The following is a 16,558-nucleotide window of genomic DNA, read 5'->3' as shown; positions in this document are numbered from 1 at the left end:
TCTCTACTTTTCTGTGACATGGTAATAATATCAGATTCAAGGCATTTTATCATCTACAAGTCATCATATAAATTCATAAATTGCCTACCCTATAGAATTTAAGAAATTAGAACTTAATTGCTTGGCAAAAAAAGATGTTGAAAATTTTAGAAAACAATTCATAAGAACTTCATTAATTGCATTTTGAAGAGGGGAGGAGGGGAAGTGGATTTGGTTCTATGGTATGTGGAACAAAAAAAGGGAGAATTAGGAGACTTGATTTATTTGGGCTTATTTTCCTTGTGACCCCCAAATATTTATGTTCTTTATTTTGTTTTCTTTCGTTTTAATTTTAATTCCAGTTAGTTAATAGTGTTACATTAGTTTCAGATGTACAAGATAGTGATTCAACAATTCCATGCATCACCCAGTGCTCATCATAACACTTGCACTCCTTAATCCCCATCACCTATTTAACCTATCCCACCCAAGCCCCCTTCCCCTCTGGTAACTGTTAGTTTATTCTCTATACATAAGAGTCTGTTTCTTGATTTGTCTCTCTCTGTTTCTCTTTTCTTTTTCCCCTTGCTCGTTTGTTTCTTAAATTCTACATATGAGTGAAATCATAAGGTGTTAGTCTTTCTCTGACTTATTTCACTCAGCCTTATACTCTCTTGCTCCATCCATGTCATTGCAAATAGCAAGGTTTTATTCTTTTTTATGGTTAAATAATATTCCGTAATTTATATATGTATATAAAAATGTATGTGTGTGTATTTATATATATATATATATATAAATGTATGTTATATATATACCATATCTTATTTATACATTCATCTGTTGATGGACACTTGGGCTGCTTCCATATCTTGGCTATTGTAAATAATACTGCTATAAACATAGGGGTGCATGTATCCCTTCGAATTTATGTTTTTATATTCTTTGGGTAAATACCAGTAGTGTTATTGCTAGATCCTAGGGTAGTTCTATTTTTAACTTTTTGAGGAACCTGTATACTGTTGTCCACAGTGGCTGCACCAGCTTGCATTCGCATCAACCCTGCACGAGGGTTCCTTTTGCTCCACATTCTTGCCAACACCTGTTGATTCTTGTGTGGTTGATTTTAACCATTCTGACAAGTGTCACATGCATACGTTCTTAAATTTATATTGCAGAATATTTAGATTCTGTTTCAGTAAACTGATGCTAGAGATTTCCATCAAATATTTTGACTACATATGACTATATAAGTCATTGTTGTAAAGTCTATTTCATCTATTATTAGTATAGCTATTCTAGCTTTCCTATGGTTGTCTGTTTGTATGATTTCTTTGTTTGCATCCTTTAATGTTCAGTCTATTTGTCTTTGAATCTAAAGTATGTCTCCTTTAGGGAGGTGGGTGGGGGTGGGCTAAATAGGCGTTGGTATTAAGGAGGGCACTGGTTATGATCAGCACTGGTTATGATGAATCACTAAATTCTACTCCCGAAACCAATGTTACACTATATGTTAACTAACTAGAACTTAAGTAAAAAATTGAAAATACAAAATAAAGCATGTCTCCTTTAGAAAGCACAGCATGTAGTTGGATCATGTTTTCCATTCACATTTTATTGTTATTATTGATATAGTTAGCTTAATTCCGTTTTTGTATTATTCAATTGTATAGAGCTAAAACTGACTTTTGTATATTGATCTTATATCCTGCAACATTGCTAAACTCTTTTATTCTAATTAATTTTTAGTGGATTCCCTAGGATTTTTTATATATGAGGTCATGTCATCTGCCAATAGAGAAGGTTTAACTTCTTCTTTTACAATCTGAATCCTTTTTTTCTTTTTTTAACTCCCTCGTTGTCTGGCTAGAACCTCCAGTACAGTGTTGAATGGATGTGGGGAGAGTGGACATCTATGTTTATTCTTGTTTTTAGAAAACTTTCAGTATTTCACCATTAAGTATGCTGTTGCTGTGGGTTTTCAGTAGATGCCCTTTATCAGGTTGAAGAGGGTTCCCTTCCCTTCCTAGTTTGTTGAATGTTTTCATCATGAAATAATGTTGAATTTTGTTGAATGCTTTCCCTGCATTAATTGGGATTTTGTTTGTTTGCTTTTTAATGTGTGTGATTTTATTCTTTTATATGTGATTTTTGTTTTCTTTATTCTGTTGATAATGATATATTAATTACAGTAATTGGCTTTTGGATGTTAATTTGCATCCCTGGGATAAATCCCATTTAGTCATGGTGTATAATTCTTTTTATATGTTGCTGGATTCCTTTTGCCAGCATTTTTTTTAGGGATTTTTGCATCCATATTCATAAGAGATATCTATAGTTTTCTTGTGATGTTTTGTCTGCTTTTGGCATCAGGGTATCTGCTTGATTTGAGATGCTGGCCTCACAAAATGAGTAGGGAGTTCCTTCCTGTTCTATTTTTTGGAAGAGTTTGTAAAGAGTTCTTTAAATGTTTGTTGGAATTCAGTGATGTAGCCATCTGGGCCTCTGAGCTTTTCTTTGTAGGTAGTGTTTTTTGGTTACTCAATCAGTCTCTTCACTTGTCACAGATCTATTCAGATTGTCTGTGTTTTCTGGGGTCAGTTTCTGTTGCCCTTTGTCTTTCTAGGGATTTGCCCATTTCACCTGAGGTGTCTAATATGTCGCTGTACAATGGCTCCTAGTATCCCTTTATAACCATTTTTTATTTCTATAAAGTTGGTAATCATGTCACTCCTTTAATTTCTGATTCTAGTAATTTGAATATTTTCTCTTTTTTTCTTAGACTAGCTAAAGGTTTGTCAATTACGTTGATCTTTTCAAAGAACCAGCTTTTGGTTCCATTGATTTTTCTTTATTGTTTTTCAGTTCTCTATTTTATTGACTTCTGCTCTAATATTATTTCCTTCTTTCTGCTTGCTCTAGTTTAGTTTATTCTTTTTCTAGTATCTGAAGGTTAGGTTATTGATTTGAGTCTTTCTTCTTATTAATATAGGCAGTTATAGCTATAAACTTCCTTATAGGCACTGCTTTGGTTGCATCCCGTAAGTTTTGGCATTTTTATTTATCTCAAAGTATTTTCTGATTTTTAAATTTCTTCTTTGACCTATTGGTTATTTAGGAGTATGGTGTTTAATTTCCACATACCTGTGAATTTCTCAAATTTTTTCTTACTGTTCATTTCTAATTTCATTCCGTTATGTTCAGAGACATACTTTGTATTATTTCTACCCTTTCAAATTTGCTAAGGTTTGTTTCATGGTCTGTCATATGGTGTATCCGGAGAATGATAGGTCACTTAACTGTAAGACCTCATTGTAAAAAATATCTTCTCTGAGTGATTTTTTTGGTTTTTCATTGTGTTTCAGATTGTTGTTATAATGAGAGGATTGCCTGGCAGTGGAAAGACACATGTTGCAAAACTTATTCGAGTGAGTATGGGAAAGCCAGAGAATTGGTTGCTTTTGTTAGTCACTTGCCTTCATGCAAGCAGCATGGTGTCAATCCAGGTATTTCTCATTTGATCCATTCTTGTTGGCCCATGTGGGAGATGCTATCCCATAAACATTTTGTTCTGCTTAAACAGGTATTTTTGCCTCTGCTTGATTTGAATCCACGAGATTGCATATTATTTAGCCATGAGAAGGAACTTTGTTATTAACGTTCATTAATATATTCTATAAATGCTCTTTAACTCTCTTGACTGTATGATTCTTAGGATAAAGAGGTAGAATTTGGAGGACCTGCACCCAGAGTCCTAAGCTTGGATGATTACTTCATCACTGAAGTGGAAAAAGAAGAAAAAGACCCAGATTCTGGAAAGAAAGTGAAAAAGAAGGTATGGCATATTCCTCTCAGATTACATCTTGATTCATTAATAGTATTGGAAGGAAAACATGTTCAGAGAGTACTGTGGCTTTTTTTTTTTAATGTTTCTTTGTTTTTGAGAGAGAGAGAGAGAGGGAACAAGCCTGGGAGGGGCAGAGAGAGAGACGGGGAGACAGAATCCGAAGCAGGCTCCAGGCTCCTAGCTGTCAGCACAGAGCCTGACGCGGGACTTGAACTCATGAACCGCAAGATCATGACCTGTGTTGAAGTCAGACACTCAACTGACTGAGCCACCCGCTCGCCCCAGTGATGTGGCTTTTTTGAAGACAAAGAAAGACTTCTCTTTTTTGAACACAAATTTTAGTGCTTACGTGTGAAGGAAAGACTACAAAGTTATCTCTATCCTGGTGGTAACTAGGGAAGAGGTTTAGGAAGATTCTTTGTCTTTGCTAACTCCATATCTCTTCTGGGGTATCTTAGGTAATGGAATATGAATATGAAGCTGAGATGGAGGAGACCTACCGGACCAGCATGTTCAAAACTTTCAAAAAGACTCTGGATGATGGCTTTTTCCCCTTTATCATCCTGGATGCCATCAACGACAGAGTTAGACATTTTGACCAGTTTTGGAGCGCAGCAAAAACCAAGGGATTTGAGGTAAAAGAACTGTAGAGTACTTTGTGTTACCATGTAAGTGCTACATTTGTTTGCTTAATCACTGTTCATTCTTGCTTAGGTATATTTGGCTGAAATGAGTGCAGATAACCAGACTTGTGGCAAGAGAAATATTCATGGAAGAAAGCTTAAAGAAATAAATAAGGTGATTTTTGAAAACATAGGAGGTGTTGTATTCCAAACTTCATTTTGTTTGTATGATCACTGTTGTCTGGAAATAATTGTTTATCTCCTTTACTTTCAGAAAATCTTTTCTACCTTCTTTAGTAAATGTTTCTTATCCTTTGTATCTAAGTGAAAGAGGTGTGGCCTACCTCTTCCTGGAAGTAGCCTGTTAGACTTCACAGTATCAGTGAAATTTGTCTTAGGTGGTCACTTGGTCTTTCTTGGAGTAGTTTCCCGAGATAACTTGACCTCCTGAATCTCTCAACAGATGGCTGACCACTGGGAAACTGCACCTCGTCATATGATGCGTCTGGACATTCGTTCTCTGCTGCAAGATGCTGCTATTGAAGAGGTAAGTGTCCTTTGCCTTGAAAGCAGTGCAAAAGGGACCTTTTTTTACACCTGCTTTATTTCAAAAAAATTTTAAATTACAGAAAAGTTGCATGAGTAATATAAGAACACCTATTCAACTTTCATTGAGATTTACTGATTGTTAATATTTTGCCACATTTTTCTCTACACAGAGAGATAGGTCTTCTTACTTCTACTGTTATCACTGTTATTGTGAAACCGTTTAAGAATTAAGTTGTAAACCTCATAACCTTTAACCCCTCACCTCTAAATACAGTATTTGAGTAGGTATCTCCCGAGAACAAGGGCATTCTCTTAACAGAACTAGAAGTCTCAATTATCAAATTCAGGAAATTTAATACTGATAAAGTACTGTATTAAGTAGTACAAATTTCCTAAATTAAATTTCTTGAATTATCTCATATATAGTCCATGTTCATATTTCACCAGATGTTCCCATAATGTGCTTTAGAGCTATTTTTAAAAATCTAGGACCTGGTCCTTTAATATAAAAAATACTTTCTCAGCCATGTCATCGTCAAGAAAAACAAAGAATTTTTCGAGAGTGTAGACCATTTGTTTTGTAGAACGCGCCTCAATTGGGTTTTGTCTGGGTGTTTCCACATGATTAGTTTTAAGTTAAACATTACCAGGAATGCTACATAAGTGATGCGGGGTCCTTAGTGCATCATATTAAAAGCCATGTGATGTCAGTTTATTTCATTCTTGATGATTGAAATGTTGATCACTTGGTTCAGGTGGTATCCATCAAATTTTTCTACCTTTATCCCTTTGTAATAATCTGTAATTAGATACCTTGTTAATATCCTGTTCCTCAAAAGATTTATCACTCATTGATAATTTTTGCCTATATCAGTTATATCATGGAAGAAGAGAGAGGTTTGTTGTTTTTTTTTAAATCAGTTGTGTACTTCTGTTTGCTTTGACAACCTGTGAATGAGGGTTTTCTATACTTAATGTTATCATTGTATTTTTATGTGTTTTTATCCCCCAAAGTCGTTCCTCAACCCATTTCCTCTGGTTTCTGCCCCAGCCATTCTCCAGAGACTTTCTCATGAAAGATTTCCATGACAGTAGATAATTCTCACTTCTGTTTCTTAATTTTGCAGCCACATATGACTTAGTTGACCCATGTCCACCTTCTTGACAACATATTTCTTTTGGCTACTGTGAGTCCACCTTCTCCCAGTTTTCCTCCTGCCTCTCTGGCCGTCCGTTTCAGTCTCCTTTGCTGGCTTTTCTTGCTACTCAGCCCTTAAATGTTGGAGTTCTTTAGGGCTCTGTCTGTCTTAGGCTCTTATCATTCTGCACATTTGATATAGATAATCTTTCTGGTAGCTTCGATTGCCACATATGTGCCCTTGATATTAAACTGTCAAGACTGGAATGAATTTTAGCAGTATCGTAACACTAATTACGTTTTGGTAGAGAGGTTATGGGTGATTTTTATAATTCTACCATTGTTTTCCAAATTCTCTACCAAAAAACATATACTACTTTAGTGCATCTCAAATGCAGCCTATCCAGTATGTAAATCATACAAACCTGTTCCTCTTCTGGTATTCTCTATCTTAGTAATTAGACCCACCAATCACTTGGTTGCCGAAACCTTGACTCTTAGTACCTGTGTTACCCTTTGCTCTTTATTCTCTGTCCTACCAACTTTCAACCTTATCCTTCCACCATGTAGTCAGGCTCCAAGTTTTGTCAAGTTTACCTTATAAACACTTTTCTTATCCATTTCCTCTCTGTTTGCATTGCTTCCATTCTGGGCCAGGCTACTATCATCATACTTTTCACTATGTCCTTTCTTACATTTTGAAATTTGAATCATACACATGTTTTACTTGATTGGAAAAATGCCTGCTAAAGGTTTAGAAAGAAATCTTAGTAATCCATAGGCATTCCAAACAGGTAATCATCAGCTTAGAATAGATTATTATTCTCAAATTCATAGGGAATTATAAAGATGGATAGCCCGAGAAAACGAAAAGCAGGAATATCATTCTGTCTTTTATAAGTTCTGTTTCAAAGTTTAGGATTTAAGCTTCCTTAGGGTGTAACAGTGAGTCTGTGCTGCCTTGCTCTGGGCACCTGTGCTTGTTTGAGATCTCAATAAGGAACTCAACATTTTCCTAAATGTTAACTCATTGCTTTTTATTGGGATAATGTAGGTAGAGATGGAAGATTTTGATGCAAATATTGAAGAACAGAAGGAAGAAAAGAAAGATGCAGAGGAAGAGGAAAGCGAACTGGTAGGAGACAGACCAACCACTTTGAACAAAGTGTCTCTATTAAAATCCTTAAGGGTTTAATCTCAGATCTGTGATCAGATTACTGCTGCTGATATGCACCTTAATGGTCAAAGTTTCCATAATCATCTTTAAGGAGATTTTTGGATACTTTTTATTTTTCCCCTGACCAAAAGAACCTTCTACTGTACTGTTACATGAAAATTTTAGAATGCTAAGAAACATACCCTCCTAGTCACTCATCTATTATGGGTGGCTTTAGGGGAGTATACTTTTCAAGAAAATCAATTACATATGAAAGGGCATTCTCACATTCCAGCAGATATGTGGTACAACCTACCCAACATATGCATAATTGTCTCGTCTTTGCTACAAGATTTCAAAATTGAGTTTCTGTCAACTGAGGCAGAAGATCTTCTAGAATGAGGAGGCAGAGGGTTGCCACTGACTGCTGGATTTGTTCTTCTGCATTTTATCCTATTGAGTGATGGGGAAAATGATTTGACTGTGTAGGCAATGCATTTTGCTTAGGCTGATTAGAGGCTTTGTAGTGTGAGTTCAAAGTTCCCGTGTACCTACTGTAAATGCTTTTGATCACACTTCTGTAGAGATGTTTGCCTTACCCTGTCATTGAAAAATACGCGACCTGTAGAGTTATGTTACTTTTCAGTGTTTGCTAATGAGACACAGAGATTAGCAATGCCTTGAAAGAGTGTGTCTTTTTTAATTCAAAACATTATTTGTTTTATTTAATACTTCAGCCCTTGCTAAAGCTGCTTCTCATATTCTTCTGAAAATGTACAAAGCGAGAACCCTGATTCCTACCCCTAGAGAATACAGACTCTCTAAGAAGTGGTCCCATCAAACCCATGTGTGATACAGAGGACTCTGAAAAGAAACTGTGTGTACATAGAGATGGTGTCAACCTCTACATTCCTAGATTTCATATGCGGATTAAAAAATAAGCTTTAAAGATAATGGCATTTGAGTCTCAGTATGTTTTTTTGTCTTTAAACAAAATATTTTTCTTAATTAGGTTGTTTTTTGACATATATGATCTAAAATGTAGGCAGGAAGTTCATTTAAAGGTCCACGCTGTTCTGGAATATGGCTAATGACCTCGTTAGCTCCTTGCAGCGTGTGTACTAGGAAGTGATCATGTGAGAATTCTATAATGTTAGCTTTCTGAAGCTCCGTCTTCCTTTTGTGGAGATTTCAGTTCAGGACATGGTTCATAACATCTGATTTGTGTAGGTGTAGATCAAAGCTTGGAACTTTTCATTGAATGTACTAATTATTTTGAAAAGTGAAACACGCTGTAAATACTCTATTTTTACACCAGAAACATGGCAAAGAAGCCTTAAAACTCTACCCTGCTGGACTATCTCTTTTATTTCCAAATGGCCTAACATTTCAAGCAGTGAGAAGATGATACAGTTGTAAGGAAGAACAGGGTGGTTCCAGCAGAAGGAAATTAATATACTCATTTTGCTTATCTTTATGTTATAAAACTTCTCTTAACCCATTCAAAAATGCAGAATCCAGATCTTCTACTATTGGGTTCTATTCCAACAGTAAAAGATTCTTGGAGAATTTTAACCAAAGGGTTAAGAGCAAGTCTCATGTCATTCAGACCATTTTCATTGAATTCTCAATAAACTTGGCATTTTCTACTCTGTGCTGATCAATGCAACTGGGTGAAATCCAAACTTTTCTTGGTTAAGAGAATCTTTTTTGGGGGTCATTGGTATGATATTTTTCCTTCTTTAGTGCTTTAGTGAATTTAGTAGATATGACTCAGAATTTATAGATATATTATTCTAGTGATGCTTAAGGTTTTCAGATGATTTTTGAGATATCACTTGTACAGATTTCATCAGTACTTTTAGCACCATCACTTCAGCATAGCTTTGTCTTGGTTTGTTCTAGAAATGTATTTGGGAAAGATGATATGACTTACAACCTGAAGTACTACCTAATAAGTTGAAAGTGAATTCTTAGTTTGACTTAAACACTAGAAATGTACAAAACCTATAGATTTCCTGGAAGAATTCTGATGCTCCAGTACTCTAACACAACAGTTACTGTCATGAAACGTTCAACACACTTTCCACCTTACCTTTGTGGCAGTCTGTTCCATGACCTTGAATATTCCCAGTAGTAGATATATTAGTTCTTACAAGAAGATGCTGACACCTTTGATGAGTCTGTTCTGTACAGTAAGTCCTAATATTAAAGCTCTGTATGTTAGGGTTTAATTGAGAACAGGGTCCAAATGAAGGAAAAGAGGAATCTTCACCATACACTTGCTAGGTGAATAAACGAAAAGGATTACTTACATAATTAAATAGGTACATTGGAAAACTTGAAAATCTTATGGGACTTTGTTTGAAATAAACTACCCAGTTATTTTATTAAATAAAATATAAATTGCCTATGGAGATTTCTGGTTTTTCGTATAATAGGAAAATATCATTTTAAAAGACATTGAAAATAATAATCTGGGTTCCAACTGACGCAGAAGAAATGCTCTCACATTGATTGAGTGAAACCAGCCTTTGTAAGATCTAACTGGTAAATGGGTTGAGTCATTTTTAAATGAAGTTGGAACTTCATAGTTGTGTTCAGTGATACCATTGTTTTCTTCTTTCTTTTGAGTAAAGTTACACTGAAATATAAAGTAGCTGTCTTGAAGAACACTCTTTGTACCTCATGGCTACTATCACTTGAGAATTGCAGTTGTATTTAGAAAATAAGCTAGCTAGTTATTAGAAGTCTTCTGCTACTCTGAATGATATTAATACTAGCACAGAAACGACCGTACGTCCTCTCCATATTTACTGTTTACCTGTTGTTCAGACTACAGCCGGGTGTCCTGAACTGTAGCTGCCTCAAAGCGCCTTCATGATACTATTCTGAAGTGACTACTCTGAAATCTGGGCAGGGAAGTTTGGTGAATTGGTAATTCAGTTTCTTCAGAGATAATGAGACTATGTTTTCCCTAAGGATATATATATATAGATATATATATATGTAACTAGTGAGTGGAAACTGAATCCGTTCCCAGTTTTAATGCTTTTCCAGTTCAACAGTGATATGCATGTATGTGTCTCTTTCTAACCCTTCGAGCTTCTCTCTGTGTGCGATTTAGGGTTACATTCCGAAAAGCAAATGGGAGATGGACACATCTGAGGCCAAGCTAGGTGGGTATTTCCTTTTTCCTGTTTTTATATGTGATACCTGATGGTAATGGTCATAGATCTTTCTGCTGTAAGAAGAACAAATTTCTCCCAAATTTCTGCTTTAAGCCAAGATTCTTGGCCTACCTTACGTCCTCAGTCTGTTGTGCTAGCTACATCTTGTTTAACTAGTTACATCTTGGGACAGAGTGAAAGAAGAGTATTTTAGAGGAACTGCCTTCAGTACCACTTCAGGGTATTAGAGTAAGCGGAAGTATGATGTATTTAGCAACAAAATGCTGTCACTTGTAAAATCCGTTCTGTTATATTAATCAGAAATGTTGGTGCGATGAGATTTCTGCTTTTTTAAAAGAATATTTAACTGCAGGCCAAAGTTGAACCTGATTGTGAATACTTTGGGTAATAATAGTAGTAGGAATAATAAATATTGAAGTTTAAACATTAATTTAAAGGCAGTTATTTTCCTTGTGTAATAGATTAGAGTTTCTGGGTGCGGGGAGGTAGATCTATAATTTAGGTTTTTGAGGAGCCTGCTTTGTAAGAGTCAAGTTTCCTTCAAGTTGTTTTTAGCGCCAGATTACAAGGTAAACTGGTTAAAATGATTGCCTAAATCAAAACTTGGAGTTGCTTAACGTGAGGTATCCCGTCAAGCAGAACATCCTACATATCCAGTGGATTTTCCTCCCAATATTTCATTCATGGTCATAACTGCAAAACTTTTTTTTTTGTTTACTTTTTTCACCTCACTTAAAGAGAATCCTTTAACACATCGATTTCAGATGTATTAATAAATAATCTAAGAAAATGAGATGAGGACTTTCTAGAAGATTGACCTTACTAATGTATGTAGTATGACTGTCAGTCTCTGCGTTTCTCTTCCTGGTATCATGCTGTTACTCCAAAACTGAAGTAGCCTTCTAAATATCTTAAGTTCCTAGAAGAAATCTGCGTCATTTAGCTGCTTCACTGTTGGGGACACATTGTGTTTCTGATGTAAGAGGAGTGCATTTTACACACAACCGCATAAGTTTTGCCTTTTATTTTGCTCACGTGATCACGTGGGCAATTGAGGTTCACTAGGCCCTGTGTAAAAAGCAGTTCCATAAACTTCATTGTTGCTACATTATTGGGAGAGGTACTTTGTTACACAGTCTAGAATTTTTTTCTACTGTATCATATGTGAAAGTTATATGTGATTACTGACATATTCTTATGCTAGTTTTCCCTCCTTGGGAAATCCTAGTCAATGATCTCTTCCTCTAAACTTTCAAAGCATTTATAAATGTTTAAGTGCAATTACATATGTAGGAAAATAACAGGCACAAATTACTTTTTAAATAATAATGCTTAGGTCTGCTTATTGTGATATTAGATTAAGTCTGTTTGAAGTTCTGTACTTTGAGAATAACTTGTAAGACTGTAAGATCATTTCCTTCTTCTGGTTCTCTAAATAGCAATTGTCTTTTGGGGCAAAAAGAGATCATAATAAAGAGACAACAGGATTGTAAAAGTGATAAATATTTTAGCCAAGCGTGTAATGTTCGCAGGCATTACAAATACATGATCTAGGATAATACTTTTTTAAACTTGAGCTAGTCCATTTTCTATTTTTCTTTCTAATTTCTAAAGAGAAAGGAAAATGGAATTTAGCTCTGATGACTATTCAAGAATATATGATATTAAACTTGGTACTGATTTCTGGAAAAAATTCTGGCCTACCATTTGCTTCTCAGAAAATATATTTTATACAAATTCACTCCAACTTAAAGAGAGAGTGTTAGGCAGTTAATTCCAGAAATGGATTTGTTAAATCATTTTTATTTACTTATTCAGTTAAAGGCACTGAAGGTGTAGTAATGAATCTAGAAAATAAATCCTAACATGTTTGCTGCTGCTATTTTAGTAAGAGTGACAGTGATGTTTTATGTAATGACTGGCATCTTGCACCACGGTGTTATTTTGAGAGCTAATCTACCTGTGGAGGAAGGCAAATTGAGTGTGAGCATTCTTGAAAGTGCTTTTGCTTCTTTGAGATTGGTCCATGGAGCCAAATGAGAAGAAGATTCTTCTCTAAAACATGAGGCTCTTCACCCGAGAATCAGCCTATTTACAGTGCCCTTCCTTATCTTAACAAATTTAATAGATTTGATTACAGGGTACAATTTATTTTTCTAGGTACTTTACCAACATTCGTAAATTCCTTTTGGTAACATGACTATGCTGGATGGAAACACACTAAGCTTCATCAGTGTAACACACTGAGCCAGAAGTGATAAATCTGTGTAACTGAGGCGTTTTGATTTACAAATGAGTCTGCCAGTGAGAAAGTGCTCGTTTACCTTTCATGCAACTGGTTAAATCTCATTGCAGATTCTTGATCTGTGTTAATTAAGTACAGTATGCAGTTCAGCCAATGTTTGAGTGTTAAATTGGAAGTGGTGTAATTCTAGAAAGATTCAGAACTGGCCTGAAATACATCCAGCATCGGTGTCATGGAGTTGTTAAAGACCGCCTGTGGCCCACTTCACTTGCACCTGACTGGCTCCTTCTCAGCTGGGACACAGGCACCCTAATGCAAGGGTGGGTGTTACATGCCACGTCGGATGCTGGGGTTCAGCACTGAAGCTACTTAAATTCCAATGATGTGATTTTGGTTTCTCAAATTGTGAGAAACTGAAAGAAGGTTTGAGACTGTTACCCTAATTTAGGTTTCTCCATACCGAGTACTTTTACTTTTCTCATCTGTCATTTGTCTCTGCTTATGAGTTATTGTGTATTGGCCTTCTACATGTCAGGCAATATCATCTCTTCACAGTTGGAATGAAATTATTATTCATATAGGCACATAACCCTTGTGTGTTTACCATGAACAGATTTTCAGAAACACCATTTATGTTTAGAAAATGCATACGTGTATGTCTACAAAATTTTTCTGTTGTGCTATAATAATATATACTGTTCTGAAGATGTGGGAAAATTCTGTGACCTGCCAAGTTGGGTATTTAAACCTTCATCTTCATCGTAAAACTTCATTTTTGAAATTGAAACCTCTGAAAATCCTTAGTATGAGTGTATGGGATACCAGCCGTCTGCTGTAATTAACACCCCAGATTCCTCTTCCCTCACCTTATGCCATACGTCTATGTGTTTGGGTTTCCAGGATGCCATGTGGAAGAGGTATGAACCTTTCTTCAGCCCCAAGAAGGAAGCTTTAAACATGTGTGCACAATGAAATTTCAAATTAAACATTACGAACAAGGGTGTTCAGACTAGTAGTTCATGTTCTTATGTTCTTCTGATCTTCCATGTTACACATATGGGACTCCTGGTCTGTAACTCCTGTCACATACCCAGTGTATGAGGCACAGTTCTTACAGTTTTCAAACTGCCCTTCTGCAATGCTGCCTGGCCATGCTCCATTCCAGGGGTTCAGATACGAAATTATTCCTTTGAAGTATGTTAACGTCAAAGTTGATCTTAAGTTTGGAAATCCTCTGAGGTGTATTTAATAAGTCTGTTGACCTACTCTTCTGGTAATACTGTAGACTGTTGAACTAGAACAGTTCTATTGTTTGTGAGACTTCATTGGGTTTATAATACCATAATCTACATCCCTGTGCAATCAAGGGGTCACTTCTTTAAGCATTTGTATATCATGGCCTGTCATACATGAAAATAGAGCCATTTGGTACAGCATGTGATTTGCAGAGGAGATTAGGAAACTGTTTCTGTTGAACTCATCCATGTTAAAAAATTTTCTAAAGCAATATGATAAAAATTTATTGAGTTTTGTACAGTGTTGTAGTTTGCCTTGACGATTTTTCAGTAATACTGCTTTTATCGGGGAGGGTTTTAGGAAATAAAAGCTTTGCCAAATATGTGAAATCTTACTGGTTTTTGAAGCCTGTATGGTATGGTACAGTTAGTTGTGTGTGAATCTTTTACATTTGAAGCATAAACTCCCCCTCCCTCCTGCCACGGCTTCCATTGTGCTTTTCTTTTCATATCAAGTTCTCTCCAACTTGGTGCCTAAAAGACTTCTATTAATACACTCTGCACCCTTTTTGGAGTTTAATGAGGTGTGGTTATTGTGTATTTCTGACATTTTGTAGGTTTTCTTTTATTGACTTAATAATAGTGTGTGTGTGTAACCGCAGATGATTCCAAAGTTCAGTGCTTCAATGTAGTTAAAAATATATATAGCTCATGATATTCTACATACAGAATTCAAAATCAGTATTAATAACCAATGGAAAACACTACACATTTTCATCGCGTGTTCTTCTTGCAGACACCTAAACTCCTATCTCCTAATTTCTGAATCTGCAATCTCCATTCATTTAAGTGGTTACAGTTTGGGCCCCTTAGGAAACCCAGCCCTCTCAGATTGAGGATTCAGAAAGAAAATTTAGATGTGGTCACTTTGGCTGACTAGTTCTTAGCCTCAGAATGGTCAACAGCATTTCATAATATAAACAAAGAAAAGGGCGATCTGTACAATCATCTTACTCAGAAACATTAACTTAACGGCAAATCCTCGTACAACCGTTCCCAAGGAACCGTTCATCTAAAACCTTTAAACGTTAGCTTGGCTCATTAAGTTGTTGGTACTACCTGCTTTTCGTATGACACAGTATCACATGTGATTACTGATCAAATGGGTGGTGTTAATATTGTGTCAAAGGGGAAATAAAAAAAAGGAGAAGAAAGAGTTTTTAGAAAAACCCGTCTTTGCATTTTCCTTCAGGACATGAGAGCTGAAGTGTGACTTGGGGGGGGGGGGGCAGGGGCAGGGAGGCCAGGAGACCAGTGACTTTCCTTACTCTGCCTGTATTTGTTACTTAAACCAACATCGTAACGTAATGCCTGCCAGTATGAACATCAAATAAACGATGGAAATTGCACAGAACTTGGTGTTATCTCCGCCAAGAAGATAGTTGGATCTGCAAGTGATGCTGCCCTCAAAAATGTGGATGTGCCCTCTGACAGTGCTCCAGACTTCTTTTCCTTTAGTTGTGTGTTGTGTGCAAATTCACACTCTCCCTTAATGCTGCGGCTCTGTGTTTGTCCCTCAGACAAGTTGGATGGCTTGAGAACTGGTACTAAAAGGAAACGTGACTGGGAGGCAATTGCCAGCAGAATGGAGGATTATCTTCAGCTCCCTGATGATTATGACACTCGTGCTTCTGAGCCTGGGAAGAAGAGGGTAAGAGACTTTGTCAATAATTTCCAATAGGGGACGGGCCCCATTAGGCATCTGGTTTTGGAGAGTTATAGGCAGATAAGAATATGAATGCTATTTTTAGAGTGACTTAGTTTATATTCTATCATATTACAAATTTTTAAAAAATGAGTCAGACCTTACAAGTTACCAGATTAAAAATGTATAGGTACTTTAAAAAATGAAAAACAGAATCTCACGTGGCTAGCACGTTGTCAACCTTAAAGGAGTTTGAAGGGGCCGCTTGTGCTGTTTTGTCTGGGGCAGAAAAGCTAAGTACAGAGTAAAGTGTGGAAGACGATCTGTGGAATATCTTAATGGATTAGATCTAGAGAGTCCAGGAGTGGATGGACTCAAAGGTGAATCTTCGGGGTTCTGGCCATGAGCACTCCATGTGTGTGGTGCCATTTACTGAGTCAGAGAAAACTGGGGAAGTCCAATTACAGAGTAAAACATGAGAAGTTCAGTGAGAGACCATTTAAGTTAGAAATGATAATAGAACTCAGGACTCCAGAATTTCAAAGTTCAGGTAGAGGTAAATGTTTCAAGAAGTAAAGAGTAGTCAATTGTTACATGATACAGAGAAGACAAGTAAATTGGGAGCAGAGAAATGGCTATTGGATTTGGCAACATGGAGATTGCTGATGATTGATCAACAATCAGGCAGGTTTTCTTAGAGAGTTGAAGGGCACAAGCCAGTTTGGAGCTGACTGAAGAAGGAATGGAAAATGAAATATAGAACAGCCAAGGTAGACAACTTCTTGAAGTTTTGCTGTGAAAAGGAGCAGAGAAATGAAACCAGGATATTGCATAGGCTTTCCACATAGACGTTTATGTATATCCTTTTAAAACAAAATAACGAAGCAAAA

At 36.3% G+C, this 16,558-nt stretch overlaps 1 protein-coding gene across 3 annotated transcripts in view; it reads left to right on the top strand.

The window, feature by feature from the left end:
- Positions 1 to 16,558, top strand: part of YLPM1 (YLP motif containing 1) — a 75,273-nt gene that overhangs the window by 45,283 nt on the left and 13,432 nt on the right. For 2 of the 3 annotated variants that reach the window (XM_047080356.1, XM_047080355.1), the window contains 8 exons: positions 3,345 to 3,407; positions 3,695 to 3,814; positions 4,285 to 4,461; positions 4,541 to 4,624; positions 4,913 to 4,996; positions 7,191 to 7,271; positions 10,420 to 10,471; positions 15,544 to 15,674. In XM_047080356.1, coding sequence (XP_046936312.1) covers positions 3,345 to 3,407; positions 3,695 to 3,814; positions 4,285 to 4,461; positions 4,541 to 4,624; positions 4,913 to 4,996; positions 7,191 to 7,271; positions 10,420 to 10,471; positions 15,544 to 15,674 — 792 coding nt within the window. Of the gene's footprint in view, positions 1 to 3,344; positions 3,408 to 3,694; positions 3,815 to 4,284; positions 4,462 to 4,540; positions 4,625 to 4,912; positions 4,997 to 7,190; positions 7,272 to 10,419; positions 10,472 to 15,543; positions 15,675 to 16,558 lie in introns of those variants that run through there. The other variant, XM_047080357.1, reaches the window with a different exon arrangement.

The sequence above is a fragment of the Lynx rufus genome, unplaced genomic scaffold (genome assembly GCF_022079265.1).
Source record: "Lynx rufus isolate CCGP_SWC_20201006 ecotype Redwood Valley unplaced genomic scaffold, mLynRuf1.p SCAF_17, whole genome shotgun sequence".
Lineage (NCBI taxonomy): Eukaryota > Metazoa > Chordata > Mammalia > Carnivora > Felidae > Lynx > Lynx rufus.
Note: the sequence above shows the minus strand (reverse complement) of the source record. Positions and strands in the feature narration are given on the sequence as shown.